This window comes from Galleria mellonella, unplaced genomic scaffold (assembly GCF_026898425.1).
Source record: "Galleria mellonella isolate WM207_F2 unplaced genomic scaffold, CSIRO_AGI_GalMel_v1 utg40, whole genome shotgun sequence".
Taxonomy (NCBI): domain Eukaryota; kingdom Metazoa; phylum Arthropoda; class Insecta; order Lepidoptera; family Pyralidae; genus Galleria; species Galleria mellonella.
The window spans coordinates 689,694-710,423 of record NW_026442094.1 but is presented as its reverse complement, the minus strand read 5'-3'; the positions used below and the strand labels follow the sequence as shown (position 1 = coordinate 710,423).

At 32.1% G+C, this 20,730-nt stretch overlaps 1 protein-coding gene across 2 annotated transcripts in view; it reads left to right on the top strand.

Annotated features, from left to right (window-relative positions):
- The window catches only part of LOC113520220 (DE-cadherin), a 311,477-nt gene that overhangs the window by 254,918 nt on the left and 35,829 nt on the right, over positions 1-20,730 (top strand). For both annotated transcript variants that reach the window (XM_052898052.1, XM_052898053.1), the window contains 12 exons: positions 452-540; positions 1,761-1,883; positions 2,861-2,986; positions 3,840-3,989; positions 5,140-5,325; positions 5,445-5,647; positions 5,981-6,158; positions 6,254-6,746; positions 7,150-7,421; positions 7,794-8,072; positions 15,324-15,480; positions 17,939-18,126. In XM_052898052.1, coding sequence (XP_052754012.1) covers positions 452-540; positions 1,761-1,883; positions 2,861-2,986; positions 3,840-3,989; positions 5,140-5,325; positions 5,445-5,647; positions 5,981-6,158; positions 6,254-6,746; positions 7,150-7,421; positions 7,794-8,072; positions 15,324-15,480; positions 17,939-18,126 — 2,444 coding nt within the window. The remainder of the gene's footprint in view (positions 1-451; positions 541-1,760; positions 1,884-2,860; positions 2,987-3,839; positions 3,990-5,139; positions 5,326-5,444; positions 5,648-5,980; positions 6,159-6,253; positions 6,747-7,149; positions 7,422-7,793; positions 8,073-15,323; positions 15,481-17,938; positions 18,127-20,730) is intronic.

Here is a 20,730-nt window from a genome sequence, read left to right as displayed (position 1 = left end):
TTGGTAGTTACCATAAACTCTTGCATCAATTAAAATTTACCAATTTATTTGGATACTATATATATTTATGATCATTGTAAAGATAATATCAAAATAATCTTTAAAAACAGCATAGTGTATAGAGCTGTATTGTTTCTAATAAAATTCTTCCCCGAAATCAGTAAATTAGTTACTTAATATTTAATTTTCATTATTATCTATGAAAAATATAAGATTTACACTGATTTTAAAATCAATTTATATTGTAAATAAAATAATTATATGCTCCTAAATTTATATCAATAATCATGACTCCACTGCTAGGCAAATGCCGCTGAACTGCTTGTATCAGGCATTGGAACCGGTCGAGATCGTCTGTCCATCGCATACGAAGACCTTTGCTACTTATTTTTGTTTCTGAAATCATAGGAAATTATTTTATTTTTTGACATATTGTTTTATTTTCTTACAGCTCGAGATTACACTTACGGGTCACATCATGTCACGAGGTTACGACACTCAAGACACTTGGATGGGTATCTTCCTATGCATCCAGCCGCCGTGAGTATCCTATTTCATCAATAAAGCCATCCAATTTCATCTGTACCCACTAAATCCGCCCAAAGAAGCTTGATCCCCATAGTTCTTTTAATTAATTTAACGCTTATTTATTTTATATGATAGACGTGTCGCATGTTCAGTAATCTACTTTTATACAATTGTATGTATAGTATTTGCCATTATAATTAATTACACAAGCTTCGATGGATTAATGTGAGTATTATTGTATATATTAAATAACTCCACTGCTCATCTTCTGCTGACACTTTTTATAGTAACTCGGGAAAAGGTATACTTTATATTATATTGTCATGTAAATATCTTTTATAATATGCTTATAATGATATTAATAATTATTGATGTGTAATTTATTTATTATAAATAAGTTATCTTAAATTATGAAGTAATTAAAAACTACATGATGCTTTTGCCTCTGTATATTTCTTTAATTTTGAAATGGTATGTTCTTACATACATAATCATTTATTATATTGAGTGGTTGAGACAAAAGCTGATATGCAGTATAAGAAATAAGACTTATTATATTCGCTATTGTAACTATTTTTTTTAATTTAAATTTTGAATTTACTGTAATTTAAATAATTAATTTTATATTAATTATTTTAATTACAATATAATTTGAATTAAAAATTAAACTTACACTTATTTAATATATTTAAATGACTGTTATAATTAAAGGTAAAATTATAACTATATTATTTAAATATATTTTAATTTAAAGTAAGAGAATCATAACAGTTTTTGAAATAGAACAATTAAAAAAAATATTAAAATGTGAAATTGTACATAACAAAAATAGTAGAAATTAAAGTGAATGGTTGCACCAAAATAACTTTTATCCCACAACATGTTGTGTTTGCCACATATCTATTTTAGTGGAATTTATGTTTTATTCATGTATCAAAACGTGTATGAAACATCTATACTTTCACGATATGATGTTTGAAATACGATGTTATGATTCGTTTACTTTTTCGACTATTTTTTTATTTCAAGATGGGTTCGCGCTTGATCTTGCCTCACCTGATGGTAAGTGACGATAAGGTCTAAGATGGAGCGCGCATACCTACCTTTACTCTTGTTTATTTAAATATATAACTACTTCATAATAAACAAAAGTAAGGGTAGGCACCCTTATTCTTATATACACAGGTATGTATTTAATATTGACGTTGCGGCACGACACGATACGTTCACAGTTTGTACCGGCGCACACACCGAAGCTGGCAGTGAAGGACAACCATAAGCCTCTATTCACGGAGTGCTTGAACTATAGGCCGTCCGTTAAGGAGGAGCAGCCTGTCGGGACCTATGTATTCACGGTGAGATATCTTACTTTTTACTAATAATGTAATAATAACTAGACAACGTCTCTTGGAAGTCTTTTGAGAAAAATTTATATATTTAAGAATTATTTATCTGTATGTTTGTTCTATTGTCACACTAAAATTACTGCATCAAATTGGACGCGATTTCCACAGTTGTGTGCTTGAAGGTCCAACTTGAAAATGGTGTTTTGTTTTGATATGCCATCTGGAAGTGGCATATTTTATTGTTTTTTTTTTTTTTATTTCTAAAATTCAAGCACACAAACTAGAGAGCAAAAAGGTAGTTATCTTACAAGAAATAATTTTTTACTAATTATTATTTCTACTATTTTATTACTCTTACTAGCACTCTTATAAATGTGAAAGTTAGATTATCTGTTACATTGGGTAAAACAATTGAACACATTTGAATGTAAACTAAATTTGATATACTAGTCCATGCAGCCAAAGCCGCGGATTAAAAATAATAAGTAAATAAAGCACTTCGTGCACCAAGGACTTTTTGATCTGTTTTTAGATCAGAAAAGCCTTTAGTACTAGGTTCTTTTTGCTCTCCCTTAAATAACTTTCTAAAACAGAATGTGATAATAACCAGTTTAGTAAAATCGTACAGTGGGCCTAGTCCTCTCTCTAGGATACCGTTTTATGGAGTTCTTTCCATTTCACTTTTCACACAGATACATAAATAGAGTACAGACCTCAAAGAGGACGTTATTGGGTTATTATAATTTATACTAATGTGTAAAGCGCAAGAGTTTGTTTGAATGCGCTAATGTTTGTAACTACCAGTCGGATTTGTAAATTATTTTTGCATTTGATAGCTCCTCTATTAATAGTAGGTAATATGGACTGTTCAATATTACAATATAACCACAGGCGAAGCCGCAGGATACAGCTACTAATGAAAGTGTTATATTTCATACGTCAATGTTTAATGTTTATTGTGATTTATCAAATAAACGAAATTTCAGGTCCACGCTGAAGATCGAGATCCACCCGAGATGGGCGGCACAGTCACATACCAATTTGTTACGACTCCTGGAGAGAAGGAGCGGTTTCACGTGGATCCGGTCAGCGGCAGGATTACAACGGCAGATGTTAGTATAATCGTTTATATTGTTACTTTTATTTAATTAGAAGTAATCCTTAAATTCTACAATTCCTTCTTTGAAAAAAAAAAAGGAAATAAACTTTAATAGCAATCCGGTAACCAGAATTGATACGATTAAAATCCGTTCCAATTATTATATCAAACTATTGAGATAACACTATCAAGAATGTTTTGTTGGATGGAGGAGTCAATATTCTTCGGAAATGAAGTGCATACTTGGATGCTTTATGTAAGTGGATGAAGCAAGCGATGTAGGGTCGATGTTCTCTGCCTATCCTGCAATAATCTTGGTGTGAGGATAGAGATAAAAAATAGTGCTTCAGAAACACCAATATTTCGTTCATATACATATATTAAAGACGAATCGGTTTAGTGACTGAGGAGTAGCTTATGTTAAAATAAGTTTATAATAAGCTTATGTTAAATTTCGTCACCTTATCGGCGACGGACGGTAGAAAATAAGTAGGTATATATACCCTTTTGACATTTCTTATAAGCAAAAATGTTAACAATAACAAATTTTAATAAAACTAGATACTAATACAAGAAAAACATAACTACCTTTATGTATATGTTAATTACTTATAAATTGATTGATTTTGTTAAATATTTTTAAATTTATTACTTTTTATTATCGTCGTATTCCATGGATTCCTATTGTCACTTTGTCTGCGTGCATTTTTCACACAGCAGAACTAAAATAAGATCTATCATGTAATTTGCTTCTACAAATATATCAGTCAGCCATCTTTTAGGTCTTAAAAGGGACGTAAAGGTATGTGCACTTAACATAGTTAGCCATTTTGAAAATTGTCAAATAGTTCCTAAAATTTTAACAGGTTTTCGACCATGACGAACCTTCGAGAGAAAAAGAAGCATACATTACAGTAAGAGCGAGTGACAACGGCCAGCCACATTTAGATGACGCTTGCACAATTAAAATATTAATTGAGGACATTAATGACAATCAGCCGGTGTTCGACAAAGTTGTAAGTATAACTTTGAGCATTGTATTTTTTCTAAGGATCTATCTTGCGAATCTTAATATCATGTACATTTTTATGTAAATGTATAATCTGAAATTTGTACCTAACATCGAACGTTAACTATTTTAGTAACATTAAAAAAATACTCAGAAATTTTCAGTAACACTAGTTATTTATAAAAATAAGCAAACTCTCTGTCCATAATTTTTATATCTAATCTTTAATTGACTTAGTTGTTTTAAAGGTCTTACATGGATGAACTTTAATATTCTGAAGATATTTATATTATTACTCTGAATATAAAATAAGTGTATTAAATGTCTACGATTTCTTGTTTCTTATAATTCATGAATATGTATTAACGTACTGAATAAACCCTTACATGTTTTCCGAAGGTCTTCCGAGGGGATGTTTGGAAGGTTTGTCTAAAAGAGTTTCACAGAAAGAGAGAGTTGCGCACAAATATTTAAAACTTGTCACTTCATCTTGTATTTCCTCGGTCGTTACCACTGCGGCTTTTTTTTTATCTTGAAATATCACGTTCTTAAAATGCAAATTTTCAATGTGGTAACAATCGAATCGTGAGATCTATTTGAATTTTCTATTTTTCTACTTGCATGTTGCTGCATGATTGATTTAGGATCGTAAGCCGCCACTCAAGGCGTTATTGGTAATAATTTTATGTGTTCTAGTGTTTTAAAATTCACTTTCTTTGCACATTTGTAGTAAGTGTGTTTTCTTTAGCTAGGCTGCTCTTTCCCCCTAGGCGCATTTTATCACGATGCACGATTATTATTATTTTGGAAAAATACTTTCTCTAAGCTTCGGGCATGCTTCGCGTAGGACGTTGAAGAGATTTTGAGTGCAATTTTAATAGAATACACATATTATTTACACGATTCAACGTTGAATTCTCGCATATATAATAAAGAAACACTAAATTTAAAACACAACTATAGAATTTTCATTTTCTTTAATAGTTAACTTACAGTATTTTCTATTTTGGAGAATAATTTTGTGAATAGGTCTTCCAATTTCAGGAGAAATTTATGAATAATATACTTTTACTTAGTTTTATTCTCAAGTTTAACACTGAACACTGTAAGTAAGTTACTTTAAGTATATCATATGTAACTTTTGTTTTATTGTACAGTCATATATGGAGTCAGTACCTCAAGATTTACCAAGCGGTCGTGAGGTCATGAGGATATCAGCTACTGACATTGACGATGGGAATAACTCCATAGTCCACTACAGTTTGGACTCCAACTCACCTGACCAATCATACTTTTACATAGATCCTGATAATGGAGTAATTTTTTTAAACAAATCTATTGATGTAAGTATAAAATATATATTTTTTTAAGTGTTATTCAGTATTTTTTATTTTTATTTTATTGATATTACAGTTGTTACAGTTTTATAAAATCAACTAATTTACCTTTCCGTCCCTTGCAGAAAGTGCCCGGTTACAAATTTAAGTTAAGCGCGATAGTGAAAGATATGGGCGATCAACCCCAACAGAGCTCAATAACTTTAGATATTCAAGTCGTGGAATCTAACAAGAAAAGTCCGTCTTTCATAGAAGTTCCCGATGAACCGATTAGATTAAAAGAAAATTACGCCGATTTCAAAACGCCTATCGCTACAGTTAGAGCTATGTAAGTATAACTTTTCTCTTAAAATTAAATGAACTAGAAATTAGTAAAGTAAGATGCTTTGAGTTGTTAACTCTGTTATTAAATTTCATGACCCAATTTTATGCTTCTCGGCGAGGACATTTTCTAAGCTTTTATTAACTAAATTATAATTATTTCTCACTGTTGATGAAAGATACTTAAAAAGTAAAGTAAAGTTTTATTTGTTCTGACTGATATATAATAAAGAACAACAGGAAATATTTTTAATTATAATCTTGATATAAATTTATGATTATATTGGCCCCGTTACATAAACATTATGCTATAACTTAAATGAATAAATTTAATTTACAGTTCCAATATACCTGAGGAAGAAAAGTTACAATTCGAATTAGTGATGGGTCAAACAGAACAGACAAATAAAAGACACACTTTTGTATTAGAACCTGAAGCAAACACAGCGTACATCAAACTTGGTAATCATTTAGATTATGAGAAAATCACAGATTATACACTGACTGTTAGAATACAGGTAAGTTGAAGAAAATTATTTTTTTTATTTTTTAAATATAATTGTTTTCTTTTGTCTGTATAAATCAAATAATACTATCGTTCTTTTGTTTTCAGAATAACTATAAATTAGCAGCAGAAACCATAATTCAAATTGAAGTCGAAGACGTCAATGACAACATTCCCATATTCAGTGAAATTAGATCAGGAAGTGTCTTAGAAAACGAACCACCGGGTACGCCAGTGATGCAAGTTCGAGCATTCGACGCTGATGGAACGGCAGCTAATAACCAAATTACTTATCAATTAGGAGATCCTTCTGATCCATTTCTTATAGATCCTATCACTGGCAATATTACAACGCAGAAAATGTTTGATAGAGAAGAAAAAAGTTCTTACAATATCAAGATATTAGCAACTGATAATTCTGAATCAGCTCTTATCCCTGGCAAACATAATATTGGTCAGCAATCGTTCTTGATTGAAATTGCCGATAAAAATGATAATCCTCCACATTTTCAAAAGGATACATATGTTGCGGAGTCAATAGCTGAAAACGCTAATACAAACGAACTTGTCACTGTAGTCAAAGCCGTTGATATCGATACAGGTAAAGTGCATACACCATATTGTTAATAATTTATCAGATTATTAGTAAATTATGAATTGTATAAATTTCGGATGAAAGAAATGTAAGGTTTATTTACAGATTGCTTCATATTTTTTGCAATTTTTCTTTACAAAAATATCATCTTCAATATTATGTTACATCCTGTTATATATAAATAAAACTAACTAAATCGCACCAATAAAAAATTATATAACTTTATGGTGGACTTAACACCGTCCGGTGTTAAGAACGCCATATGTAAATATATAAATAAAAAGTAAATTTAATAAAAAAAACCTTAGAATAAACTATTAATATAATAATAAATAATAATTGTTGATATTAATTATAGAAATTTTTTATTTCGTTATATGTAATTTAAGATTATTTTTATTTTTTACAGCATCCGTGATTAGTTACAGCATTGTGGCTGGCAATACATACGACGCGTTTGTCATTCGTAATTTTACTGGTGAAATTCGAGTCAACAATGAATTAGATTACGAAAATATTACTAGTTACAGTTTGGATGTTCGTGCTTTTGATGGTCTTTACGAAGACTATGCGAAAGTCATAATTAATATTGAAAACGTAAACGATAATCCCCCTGTCTTCTTAGCGAACTATACTAAAACTATTGAAGAAGAAAAACTATATGAAGGATGTATTGTGAAGGTAAGATTAAATAATAAAGTAATCAATGATTCCGAGTAGTGGAAAGGCATATTTTATTACAAAATGAACATAAATTTTCAATTGAAGGTTAAAAACAGAAAAAAGTGCGTCTTTTTACACATAAAGATTAAAAATAATTAATAAATTGAGAGTTATGAATTTTATATAAATTAATTCAGATCTGGCATAAAGAGATTAGTAGAAAAAACATTACTTAAATAAACATATCCAGATGATATATAGAATAATTTTAAATTACAATGAAGAAATATACAAGTTCTTATTTAAAGCGTTTAAAAATAACTAATCATAGTAAATAAACAGTATGTTTCATACCTACGAAGTTTGTTCATAAATGTCTTTGTTCTCTAGGTGGAAGTCTACGATCCTGATATCAAGGACCGTAATGCACCCCAAAATATAGTTTATTCTCTGGTCAACGAAGAGCAAAAAGAGTTTCTACAAATTGACAACGATGGTTGTTTGCGGCTGTTGAAGCCATTAGATCGAGACCAGCCATCCGGTTTTACACGATGGCAGATCTTGGTAACAGCTGCTGACCATGGAGGAAGGCCTGACAGCTTGAAAACCGCAACTGAAGTTATATTGGAGCTCACAGACATCAATGATAATGCACCTTTCCTTACGAATGTAAGTACTTTTTTGATATTCAGTAAAATGAATAAATTTCTTCTATATATAATGTTCTGTAATACAATGGATAAAGTGAGGATCCATTGATAATTTTAACTATAATCAATCCAGTTGTCTGACTTTGTAAAAACGATACACCATTAAGTAATTTTCAAAATAATATAACGTTAAATATTATTATTTGAGAACCATGTACGCGAATCTGTTATACAGTCTTTTTATTTTGTTATAACTTATTCATGAATTAGTCAAACAAATCAGTGATAAACTCTCATCTCAATTAAATGCAATAAATGTAACGTTATTATTTAATAATTCTGGATCTCTTTCAAATTAAGAATTTCCAACATCCGTAGAGAAATAGCAAAGCAATAACAAAAATATTCCGTTCGAATACTTCGAGTATGGAAATAAAATCCATATAAATCATTCTAAATCGTTCTAGTGGCCGTGTATCCTCGTAAAACTAGCCAACGATTTCTGCCCTATGTTCAGACGTGAATATTTTGATGTACGCATAATATAATCCCTTCCTTCCACGGAATAACTCCTAAGGGAGCTATTGCCCTTGAACCTTGTTCCACATCCTTCCGTAGCAAAGGCTTTTTATCAAAGGGATTTTAATATATTCAGCAAATTTGAGTTTATAAAGTGGAGCAGAAACGATTAGTATTATGTAAGTTTTTTGAGGTTGAAAATTTTTTTATCGATCTTGATAGAGTTACGGGAAATTTGGCTTTGTAATTCATTCTGTTCAAGTATAGTAATTATGATAATATTACAATATATTAGTTTCTGACTTAGTAATTTCTTTTTTTATGTTTAATCACGTTGAATAGTGTTGGTCACAATTGGATCATTCATATACACTACCACTTTTATATTAGTCATTAGAACTGGATTGCATGTATGACAAATCAAGAGATATGCTAATTAATGGCAATTGGCAAAATGTTCTGTCTTCTTTCTCTTTAGAAACCTGATTTTTTTATACCACAAAGGTCGCAAACGATCATACAGCCTGTCTGATACCCGCGTTACCGACTCTAAAGAAACCTTAATGTATCTTTTTTGAAAAACTCCATAATGATGTTTTATTGCATAGAATATTATAAATAAAATATTGTTTTAAGAAATTTTTATATAATCTTGGTGATTACAGAATAGGCAATCCTACAATTCGACTATTTAATTATCCAAACGTTTAAATAAAACGTATCAATAGCATTTACGGAAGTACTTGTGCTAAAAGAAGTACTTGTTTCAATTCGAACATTCCTGAATGTAGATATCGTAGCTGATGTCTACAAACGAAACAATACACAGTACAAACTCGAACGCCCTTTCCAAATCACGGATTTCTTTTACTGTCTTCCTATTTATTTTTATTTCGTTTGATACAGTCATTAATTCCCTTTTCAATCTACCTTTTACCTTTGCTCGTTAAAGAACATGCAATTTCACCTTGTAAGAATCATTCGGGCCGCTTTATAGACCATTTTAAAAGAATTGCTATCGATAAATTTCAATGGAGCCATCAGGGGTAAACCTTTTTGCGGGACCAGAGGGTTTCAGTACGTGTAATACACCTACAGACTTTTATGAGAACGTCTCGAAAGTGCTACAAAATATAAGTATGGCGCCAGCCCATTTTCCCTTCATTTGCTACTTGATATTATGTTTCTATGCTTTTATAATTAATATATAGTACTTAAATTGAGTCGATAGTATTCATTGTTGGTACTTGATGGAATTTTGAAATTGCCTAGATCCTAGGCGCCAAGTAGTACCTATTGTTAATCAAAGATCGTTATACCACAGAATATATATTTGGTATTGACAGAATTGTAACACTTATGTAAGTACATTTTGCTTCGTAAAAAATACTTTAATTACGTGCATAAAAGAAAAGATTAACGAACACATGTTTATAGACACAAATATAAAATATTTGAGATAGTCAAATCACATTTTGTTTCTCAATAACTTTTTTTTGTTTAGTAAAGTAAAATGACCGCTCCAATTGTCACAAAATTAATGTGAGATAAATACGAAGGTGAACTCTATCGACTGCAAAAATTTTCAAAATCCATTCTGTTTTAGTTTGATATTAGTGTAAACCACAAAAGAATCTAATACATTGAGAATATTCTATATAGGTATTTAATTAAAACTAGATAATCCAGACGACGGTATACTACAGGTCTTTATGTTTCTTTTTTTTGTAAGATCTATTTATGTTTTCTTTTATAATCTTTGTAGCTGTAATCTATCTTATTAAAGATATTATTTAATTGGATAATAACAGTGTATCAAGCAAATAACATAAACCTCTTTGTACGGCGACATAATTTTCGATAAGCTCAGTCGGCCATGCTCTTCACTTTTTTTTTTTTTATAATGAAATCCTAACGATCGATTGACCAAACTGTGGTTAACATTAAGTATACGTTTATCTGTGCATCAAAATTCGCGCCGCAGTGAGGGTCTTTCCGTATTACGGACCAGCTTATTTCAAATTCTGGTATCCACTCGGATGAACTTCGGTTGTTTAGGGTTGTCAATTGCCATATGTAATATATATATAAAATGTACTTGTAGTAACATCTTAACAAATATAAACTGTAAGACTTTTTTTAGTGTATACATAAAAAAATATTTGTCCAGACTAACTGATCTATCATTGTAAAGTCTAATTCGTTTAGAAACTTAAAATTTTGAATATTTAGGTTCTATTTAGGTTTATAACGTTTGGATATAATTCTGCTCAGTGAAGGTACGATAAACAACTAATGTTCTATAAAACTTGATTCATTTAGTCTTTTGTTATTATCACTATATTAAAGAATTTAATTAAATCTTTTAAAATCAAGATTTTTTAACAGTGCCTGGCAATCGTTAATGGTAAATAGCTAAGTATTCATGTTTGCAAAAATAATAAAAATCTGGAACATTTAAAAAAATAATGTTCACTATGCTATAACACGCTCTAGTCTCGGTATTAACAAAATATAGAACGTTTACTAGCCGTCGTTTGCCGACCCTAACCGAGACCTCCAGATGACCTCCTATCGAGATAAGATCGGAAATTGGAGGGTTTTTGCTTAAATTATGTATCATCAAACTTGTAAGTGGCAACCCTATATAAAATCGGGATTAAGAGAGCTATCTAGCTTCACGGAATCATTTGGGCGCTGGTTCGTTACATCCGCTGCGCTTGTCAGCGTTTATTCAGTCAATGATGTCACATCCCCATTATGGTAGTCGGCAAATTAGATACCGTACACATTCCGGTGAAATTCACATTATTATATCGGTAATAAGATTATGGAATACTTTCTAAGCATCAGAAAGTAATAAAACAGCACTGTGAGTGTAGCATACTCTAGTATTAATACATGCTATGACATCTTTATTGTACACAAAGATCTTTGGTCCGGGAATAGAATTGGTCACCAATTGAGCGTCGTAAGAGGCGACTAAGGGTATTTAATGATCGAGGGATGGGCAGCATCGAACCGATACGACAACATAACCTTCAAGAAAAGAGTATATTCCTTTTTAAAAGGCCGGCAGCACACCTGCAATGCCGCTGGTGTTGTCGGTGATCATGGGCGGCGGTAGTCACTTACCATCAGGTGAGCCGCACGCTTGTTTGCCCCCTGTGTTGTAAAAAAAAAAGTTCCTTAAAACATCACCAAAGCCTAACTGCGGTTGCCAACACGCTTGCCAAGCGTGGCAACTAGTCGCTAAACCTGCCCTTATGGGGGAAGCCTGTGTTCAGTAGTGGATAATTAACGGCGGATATAGATGGATGATTATTTTACAGGTTCTGCATTCAATGAATATTTCTCGGCGTTATAATCCTTATATCAAAATAGGTTACCTACAAAATTATATTTACTAGAATATACTGTCATGAATAAATACTCTTTATCGTACATTATTTTCATATTGTATGTCTGTCTGTCATTGAAAATCCCTGTGACAAGGGTACGAGTATCGAAGTGAACACTTGTTTTGGACGTGGTTATTTATGTGTCAAAATTGTTCCCTACGTTCTACGTGTTTTGTCATATTCCTCTGTGTTATGTACGAAGTTTGGAGTTTATGTTTTCAAAGTACATTATATCGGAAATCCCTTTTGCTATTAAGGAAGTTTGTCCGACAGATAACAAAACTAAACAAGATTGTTGTGTGTTTCAGTTTAAGCTAGATAGTAAATACATTGTTGAACTGATGCTAGGTTTCTTAGAATAAAAATAATAAGTCTAATTATAGTTTTCTTAAGAGACACGAAAGAGATAATTAGGGATCTGTACTAGAATAATACAAAGGAATCTTGCGACTTTGTTCTTCCATTGGTTCGTCTGTCACAGCGTTATAACTCAAAACTACTAAATCGATTAGAAATAATTAAAAATATATATATATTTTTGGGGTATCATGTGATAGAACTTTATTGGTACATTCTGAAGTCTGTTTTAAATTGTTGTGTACTTTTTGACTTATGATCGAATATATGAATAAGATACCCCCTTCACCCCCCCCCCCCCCCCCCCCACCCTTATCTTCGAAGTTGGTAAAGCGAAAAATTTGAAATAATTTATAAAAATATATACATTAGGTACATTAACAATAATGAAATTATAAAAAAAAAACCATTCATAAACCAACTTAATTTTGCGATTCAATTTTTGAAATCACTATATAGTGTCTATTTTATATAACTACAATAAATATGTTTGTACGTAAGGTCGTTTTATCTCATATACGGAACCTTCGGCGAGTAGCCATCTTAGCGATTTTTTGTGGTATTATATGAATATGTGGAGAATTTTAAACAGATTTTTTATTTATTATGCAATCTATTACTGCGTGTTTTCATATCATTTATGTACCTTTTTTGCGTAGCAAATTGCTTCTCTTTGCGGAGCGGATTCTAATATTTTAAATGTAAATACATACATTTAAAATGCGTATGTTTATAGAATAGTATTACTAGTTATAAAAACGTAGACCCTCTTTCTTTTGAGTTGGTTAATAAAAATGAATTACGAGTAAATTTTAACTCCTTTACCGTTAAATTAGCTATTTTTTATAGAAAAAAATCTATTTGTTTATAGTATTATCACTGAGAAATTTCGTGTCACGTTTAGGAAGTCTCACTCTAATTATGAGCGTTCGACTTCTACCATATAGTATCTGTGCTGGTTATCTTTTCATCTTACAGTTTCATTAAAGATTTTTAATTATTTTATCAGATACTTTTATACATTGCCTACCCCACAAGGGAATGGCGTGATAATATAGATACCGTCATTCCATTATTGTGGGTGGCGCTGCTTTTAAATCTATCCAAAATTGCACTTAACGTGTCGAATTTACAATTCCTCCAAAAACACGCGTACAAAGAACTCTCCCATTTATTATGCTTAGTAAGTACATTAGCATATATTTTAAAGGATATCTTTACCTGTAGCTGCCATCGTCTTGGGTATACCCAATTGTCAATTTTTCATGCAAATCACCTACTTATGGGCATTCAATTTCTTATTTTAGAGCCATCCCTGAACCCCTGGACCTTGAATCGGACGGGTAGCTTAATTTCCATCTCGAATTTCCTAAAAGCTTTCCCTCGGAGAAAACATTGAGATAATGTCTGTGTAGATAACGTTTCTGCTGTTTTTATCATGAAAATCAACCGCTCAATTGCATATCGATTGGGTCTGATCGTTAGATCGGATTCGTGCTAATTTTAATATATTTTTCTATTATATAATTAAGATAGTTGTAGTTAATTAGAAAATAGGAAGATATGTATGTATTATTTTAATTATTTAACGGATGTGAATCTATATTGAATATGAATTATTATGATATGAACTAGTGTACTGAATCGAGCGTACTGTATGCTCCTGATGGCGTCTTCGAGAAATAAAAAGCTTGTAAGCGATAATCCTGACATTCTAGTGAGTAATTTGACACTATAATTTCATTATATCATAAATATGTTCTGAACGTATTTGTATACATTTTTTCTTAACCGTTTCATAGATATAATAATTAATCCGCAGCCTCTTGAGTTATTTGTGTTGTTTAAGATTCTTTGAACATTAAAAAACCTTTTATTTTCATATATTGACTCGGTTATATTGTAATCTAATTAAGTTTACTCGGAATGTGGATACAAAATAAGGAAGAAACCGAGGATGGCATGCGTGGTTTAGAAAGGTTAAATGTACTTAATTACAAATTAAAACAGATTTTGTTGACAGTAGTAATAATAATTATATCCCCAATTGCCTGATTTTCAAAGTAAGATACTCTTCTAGGTTTTATGAGGATTCAATGAACCTCTGAGGCCATAACCCAAAACACTCATTTACGCAAAGAAACATGTCCACCACTATACAACGAAGATAATCGAATGTAGTAGAATTCCATGGATAGGTATAGCCAGATTCCAAAGTCAATGAGCATATCCAGATTCCCAAAACCCCTAAACACCGCCATTGCATAGGAACTCGTTCAACAAACTTAACGCCTGAATTGAATGAACCAAACTTTAATAATTAATTCTAACTAGATAATGTCTCACGAAGTAAAACGCAGTTCCAATACGGTCTCTGATCTGACTCTTAAAAGGGACAACAATTTAAAAACTTTTACCAATTTTGTAGAACATTTTAGTTGTTTTTTTTTTTTATTTATTTAGTTAAAAATAATTTGCTCACTGCACTTCCAGTTTACAGTTCATGTTACCAACTTAAAAAAATTTTACAACGTTTATAAAATCTATCTAATTTGTACGATAACTCCGATGATTTTCTCTTGCAAATTAAGTTTTAAAAACATGCCAATCAAATGGAGATTTTGTCTGCCCGTCTACGATGACAACTGGAAACCTATAAAAGGTGATAGTTGAGGATGAAGTCGCTTGGTCCAATAGAGCTATAAGTTACTGTTACTAACAATAGCCTTCCTTTTATCTGTATGAAAATTATAATTATATCCAATATTTTTTTTTTTTAACATTAGTTCAATACTTTTTACAAGATAGTGCTTACATTTCTTTGGAAATAATAGTCATTATTTTTAGTGGCAATTACAATGCTACTAAAAAATAATGGCAAAACAAATACACCTTGTATTTCATTGATAACAGCAATTGTCATCTATAGACTTAAACCGTACCATAGCCATCATAATACACATTTTTATTTTAACACTTACGTATAATTTCAGACGCAGCCAGTCATTTGGTATGAAAACGAGCCTCCAGGTCGGTCTATCGTCACCCTCACCGCTAAAGACTACGACTCCCCAGAGAATGGCCCGCCCTTCGAATTCGCCCTTAACGACTCTGCGTCTATGGATATACGACAGAAATTCCAAATACAAGGTGAGTGAGACACTGTTTATAACACGCAGAGGCGAGGCAATTTAGTAAAAGCTTCGTTAGAAAAGCCGGGACCTCATTTATACGATTTGCCTTGCCGTTGGAGTGTGGAGGTCATAGAATAATATTTATGACTAGCTGTGCCCAGGGTTACGTCCACGTGAACGGGATATTATTGATTAATCGGATGAAAAGTAACCTATGTCCTTCATCACTATGTACACGACGTGTCGTATTTGCCACAAAGAAGGGCCGTCGTGTCAAATTCATGATTCGTTGAGCCGTTGACTTTCTCATAATATTAGAGGTAGTAAGTAAGCAAGAATAATTCATAACAACGTAATTTTGGCAGTGATTGACTTTGCTAAGTTAGTTATGCTGGAACACTATATATGTATACACTATATATATATATGTGTGACGTATTAAAACAGGCTAGATGAATACAATAATTAGTCAATTTAACTCACAGTGGTAATAGCAGTTGGAACAGCCAAAGGTTTTTATTTCTTTTACATATTTACATACATATCTGTCACGCCTGTCTTCCATTAGGGTAGGCAGAAACAATAGGACACAAGCCTCTTATTGTTATAATAATATTAAAAGCAATAAAAGCCTTGTTATATATACTCGATATATCTAAATTTCGTCATGATTATCCCATTCGAATGTATGTTTTTTTTTATGTTTGTCACCTTATAACTTGATTAGTTAGAAACCGATTTGAAAAATTCGTTTTTTATCTAAAACGATATACTTACAAATTGGTGCCGTAGAAATTTTATCAAAATCGATTCAGTAGTTTAGTTTTTAAATTAAAATATCTAGTTTTGCCATAATTGAAATAGTTTTTTCATTGAATATAATTTTAAATTATTTTTAAATGGGAAGTTTAAAAGAACTTACCAACATTCTAATTGTCGATAATCAAGATTCCGTACAGTGCTCGTGAATTTCTCTACAATCCAACAGTTCCTGTTCAGTGCGAACATTTCTAGGAGCTCCCAAAATCGAGTTTCGATCAATTAATGTAGTTAACATGCAATAAATGGCGCGCCAAGCCTAACTCTAACTTTGTTTGCGAAGTGCCAATTGAATTTTAGTCCTTTCCCTGCTTCGTCGTGTTGATAATTCAGTGCTCGTGTTTGTGATTACGTACCTCGCCTAACTTATATTATTTTTACTAGGTAAGCCCTTCATTCGTGAACGATAGATGGCGCTAGGTGAATTTTAATGTTTGAAATTTTTTACTGTTCTTATTTAAATTTTTTAGAGGTCTGATATCAGGGCCGATAGATGGCGCTAATTTTGTTTTTAATGGTCGAAAATAGGATGGTAACTCCGCCTGCATTATTAGTTTACGTTGGGGGTGTCGGTGAGTTACTGCTTCCATAGCGGTGCGCAAAGCGGCCCATTATTGCCGTTTTAAACTACCTGTAGAGAAGTAACCAATTTTAAAAATGTTAGTGTAAATATCGAGGAGTTTTAATTGTAATATCTAAAAAAACATTTATCTACGTAATCATCTTTGAAAATCTATGATTCAAACGACTGTCGTCTGTATTTGTGGTTCAAATTTCAGAGTAATCAAACTATGACATGAAAAATGTAATATAGTCTATTAATAAAATGCCCATAGCTCGAGATACTATTTAAATTCGGCGGGTTATTCGAAATTTATCATATCACTATTCGCGTATAGCTAGCTGTTTTTTATTACCCTTGATTACTGTTTGAAACACATACTTACTCTTTAATTTTCATATATAATAAGGTAATTGTAGCAGTAAGTTTTAATAAGAGTCGGCAATGAGCAGGCGACGCTCCTAGTGTTATCTTTTTTTATACCACGTATGTGTCAAACAAGCATACAGTCCCTCTGATAGTAAACGACCTCTGTAGTCTATGGACGCCTGCAACACTAGGTGTGTCACGTACGCGTTGGCGACCCTGAAGTAACCTTAATATATTCTTATTAATGTAATTATGAAGTGTCATAGGCTACGGTAACCATTTTTTTATACAACTTAGAATGGCAAACAAGCTGACGGTCCACCTGATGGAAAGTGGTAACCGTCGCCTATAGGCATGAGCAGTACCATGGACATAACAGAGTATACTGTTTGGCCCATGATACCCCCCATGCGTTGCCATTCCTGAGGACTCAGGTTTTATTCCTCTGTACCCAGTAAATTCACGCCATACCCCACCCTTCAAACCGAAACACAGCCATGCGAACACAACTGCTTCACGGTAGAAACACGAATGGGACAGAGGTACCCAAGCAATCGACTTTTGTACAAAGTCTAAATCCCATTTTATAATCATATGTTTGTTTGCCACCATAGTAATATAAACAATAAGATAATATCAGAGGTTCATGCACGACTGAAGCGGCCTACCAGAGGGCGCCTTCCTTTTAAGAATTTTGGTATTAATTTTCTTGGTGTTTTCCCAGGGAATGTTCTTTCAACACTGGTGACCTTCGATCGCGAGCAGAAGAAACAGTACGAGATCCCAGTTGCTATAACCGACTCGGGGACCCCGAGGTTGACCGGTGTCTCCATCCTGACTGTTGTTATCGGAGACAGGAACGACAACCCCATGGGTCCAGGGCATAGCAACATCTTCGTTTACAACTATAAGGTGATTATTTTAATATATAAAAGCCACGCTAATATCCGAAACTGCTCAACCAATTTTAATGAAATTTTATAAATATGTTTACTCCAACTTGAGAGTCTACCAAATTTCATAGATCGATTAAAGCGCTGTAAGGTAACAAATAAACAAATTTACCTTCATATTTACAATAATAGTAAGGATTAAGTTAGTCAATAAATAGTATATACCTTAACTAAATTATAAAGTTGAATTTTGTTCAAACTTAATTTGAACGTCTAATTTTGATTATGTTTATTTCATTCTATAAAAGCAGCCACTAAACAGAATTACATTAGCTTCCAAATCACAGCGTAATTAACTATTCAAACTAAATTGCTTGAAATATTAAAATCAGATTCGTATTTTAAAAACCAAACCAAATATAAATATTTTTATACGTAATATAATCAAACTTAATCGCGTGTTATGAATAATTAATAATTATGTGTTAATTATAAATACCTACTCGTGTTTGATAACGTTAAATAAACAATAAACGTATAAGGAACGTAATACTTTAATTATTTAAGTAATTAAAATACGTTATAAATGTACCAAATTATTCTAGGCATTATTACATGAATTTTCTTAATTGTTAGTCTAATATAGAGGCATGTAATTTTATAATAAAACTGAAGGTAAAGAAAGGGGTTAATAAAATAAGTATATAATATTAAAAAAAAATGCGTAATATTATAAAATGTTAATATATTATTCATCAGAGGGAGACTTTGTACAAAAGTCGTTTGCTTGGGTACCTCTGTCCCATTCGTGTTTCTACCGTGAAGCAGTTGTGTTTGCATGACTGTGTTTCGGTTTGAAGGGTGGGATATGGCGTGAATTTACAAGGTACAGAGGAATAACACCTGAGTTCTCGGGAATGGCAACGCGTGGGGGATATCATGGGCGAAACAGTATACTCTGTTATGTCCATGGTATTGCTCATGTCTATAGGCGACGGTTACCACTTTCCATTATGTGGGCCGTCAGCTTGTTTGCCATTATAAGTTGTATAAAGAAAAAAAATATATATAAGGATGATATAGTTAAGAATGAATACTATCGTGGTTTTTATGATGGGCCAACTTATCTTTTTTTTATACCACTGAGGTGGCAAGCATACGGCCCACCTGATGGCAAGTGGTTATCGTAGATTATGAACGCCTACAATACTACATGCGCGTTGCCGACCCTGAAGAAACCTCTTTACCCCCCTTTTGATGAATTATCATTATTTATATGACTTTATGCTCACCTATCATCATTAATCAATACCGCGCCAGCGTATACCGATAGATAGCACAGTGAGATTAAAATTCGATTATCATCTATTAAAAAGTAAACAATCCTGGATTGCCAATAATTTAGGCTTCACCCTGTACACTATATTTAGAATACACACTAGACCAGTGTTGTTCAAAGTGTGTGTCGCGACCCACTGTGAGGTCCCCAAGTCTCTACAAAGAGGTCTCGGAATTTCGCAACGCACGTATTATCAGTTATTTAGCACTATTGTTGTCGTATCGCTTTCCCAAGGAGACCTTTCGCAACGTAATCGATGTCTATTTTAGGTACTTCATTATGTATTATTTATTTATTGTATTGTATTTAAACCGATACTTAACTTGAAAAAATAAATAACAACGTACAGGTTTGGTATTGTGTAATATAATAAAATACTTACAAGTTAGGAACCAAAGAGGGTAGGGGGTCGCAAAATATTTTTACATATTAAGGGGTTCACGTCATGATAAAGTTTGGAAAACACTGCACTAGACGGTACCTAATATATTTCTTTTACATACTAAAATAGATATATATGTATCTAATACAAGAATTTCAGGATACAAAATAAGAAAGGAAAATATAAGTTTAAACTAATTATTTAAAATATTATCTCATAATGTTATTTCCAGTGTATTTCGTTACGTTACGCCAAGGGCCAGAAAGGGCGATAGGTATTTTCAGAGCCCTTACATATTCCCTTTGTACCATAAAGAGCCCTTTTATATCTTTTGCTTACCCTAATAGTTCGTTTTCTGCAGGCAAAAGTTAATTTAATTTAAAAGGAGCTATTTATGTGCGATAGGGCTTATATACGTAGATGGAGCGTACTCTCAATAAAAGTCCTAATAAAACGATCAGTCAACTGTTGAGTTTGATGCGTAATTTATTTTTAACAAGTAAACATGCGCTATTTTTGGTGATACTAGCGATAACTAAAAAAAATTTATACCTTATACACATATAGACTGACAGAAAACGTGTGTGGCATTGTCTGTTATAGGCTAGCGTCACATTTGACGTGCAACCTTAGGTGAATTACTATTGACTCGAACAAACAACTCGAATTCATTCGATGAAAAATGAATCAAAGGTTGACTCTAAAAGATCCCTCTGTGGGATAAGTCCGCTTTTGTATATTAAATTTTTTAATGTGACCAATGTAAATTATGTACAATAAAGATTTTACTATACAAAACACACAGACACTCCATCTAGGTCTTAATAATCTATGTATTAGTTATAACCATCCAGTACAGTTTTAGATCTAAAATTTTATATGAATTCTAAATATTGTCTGTC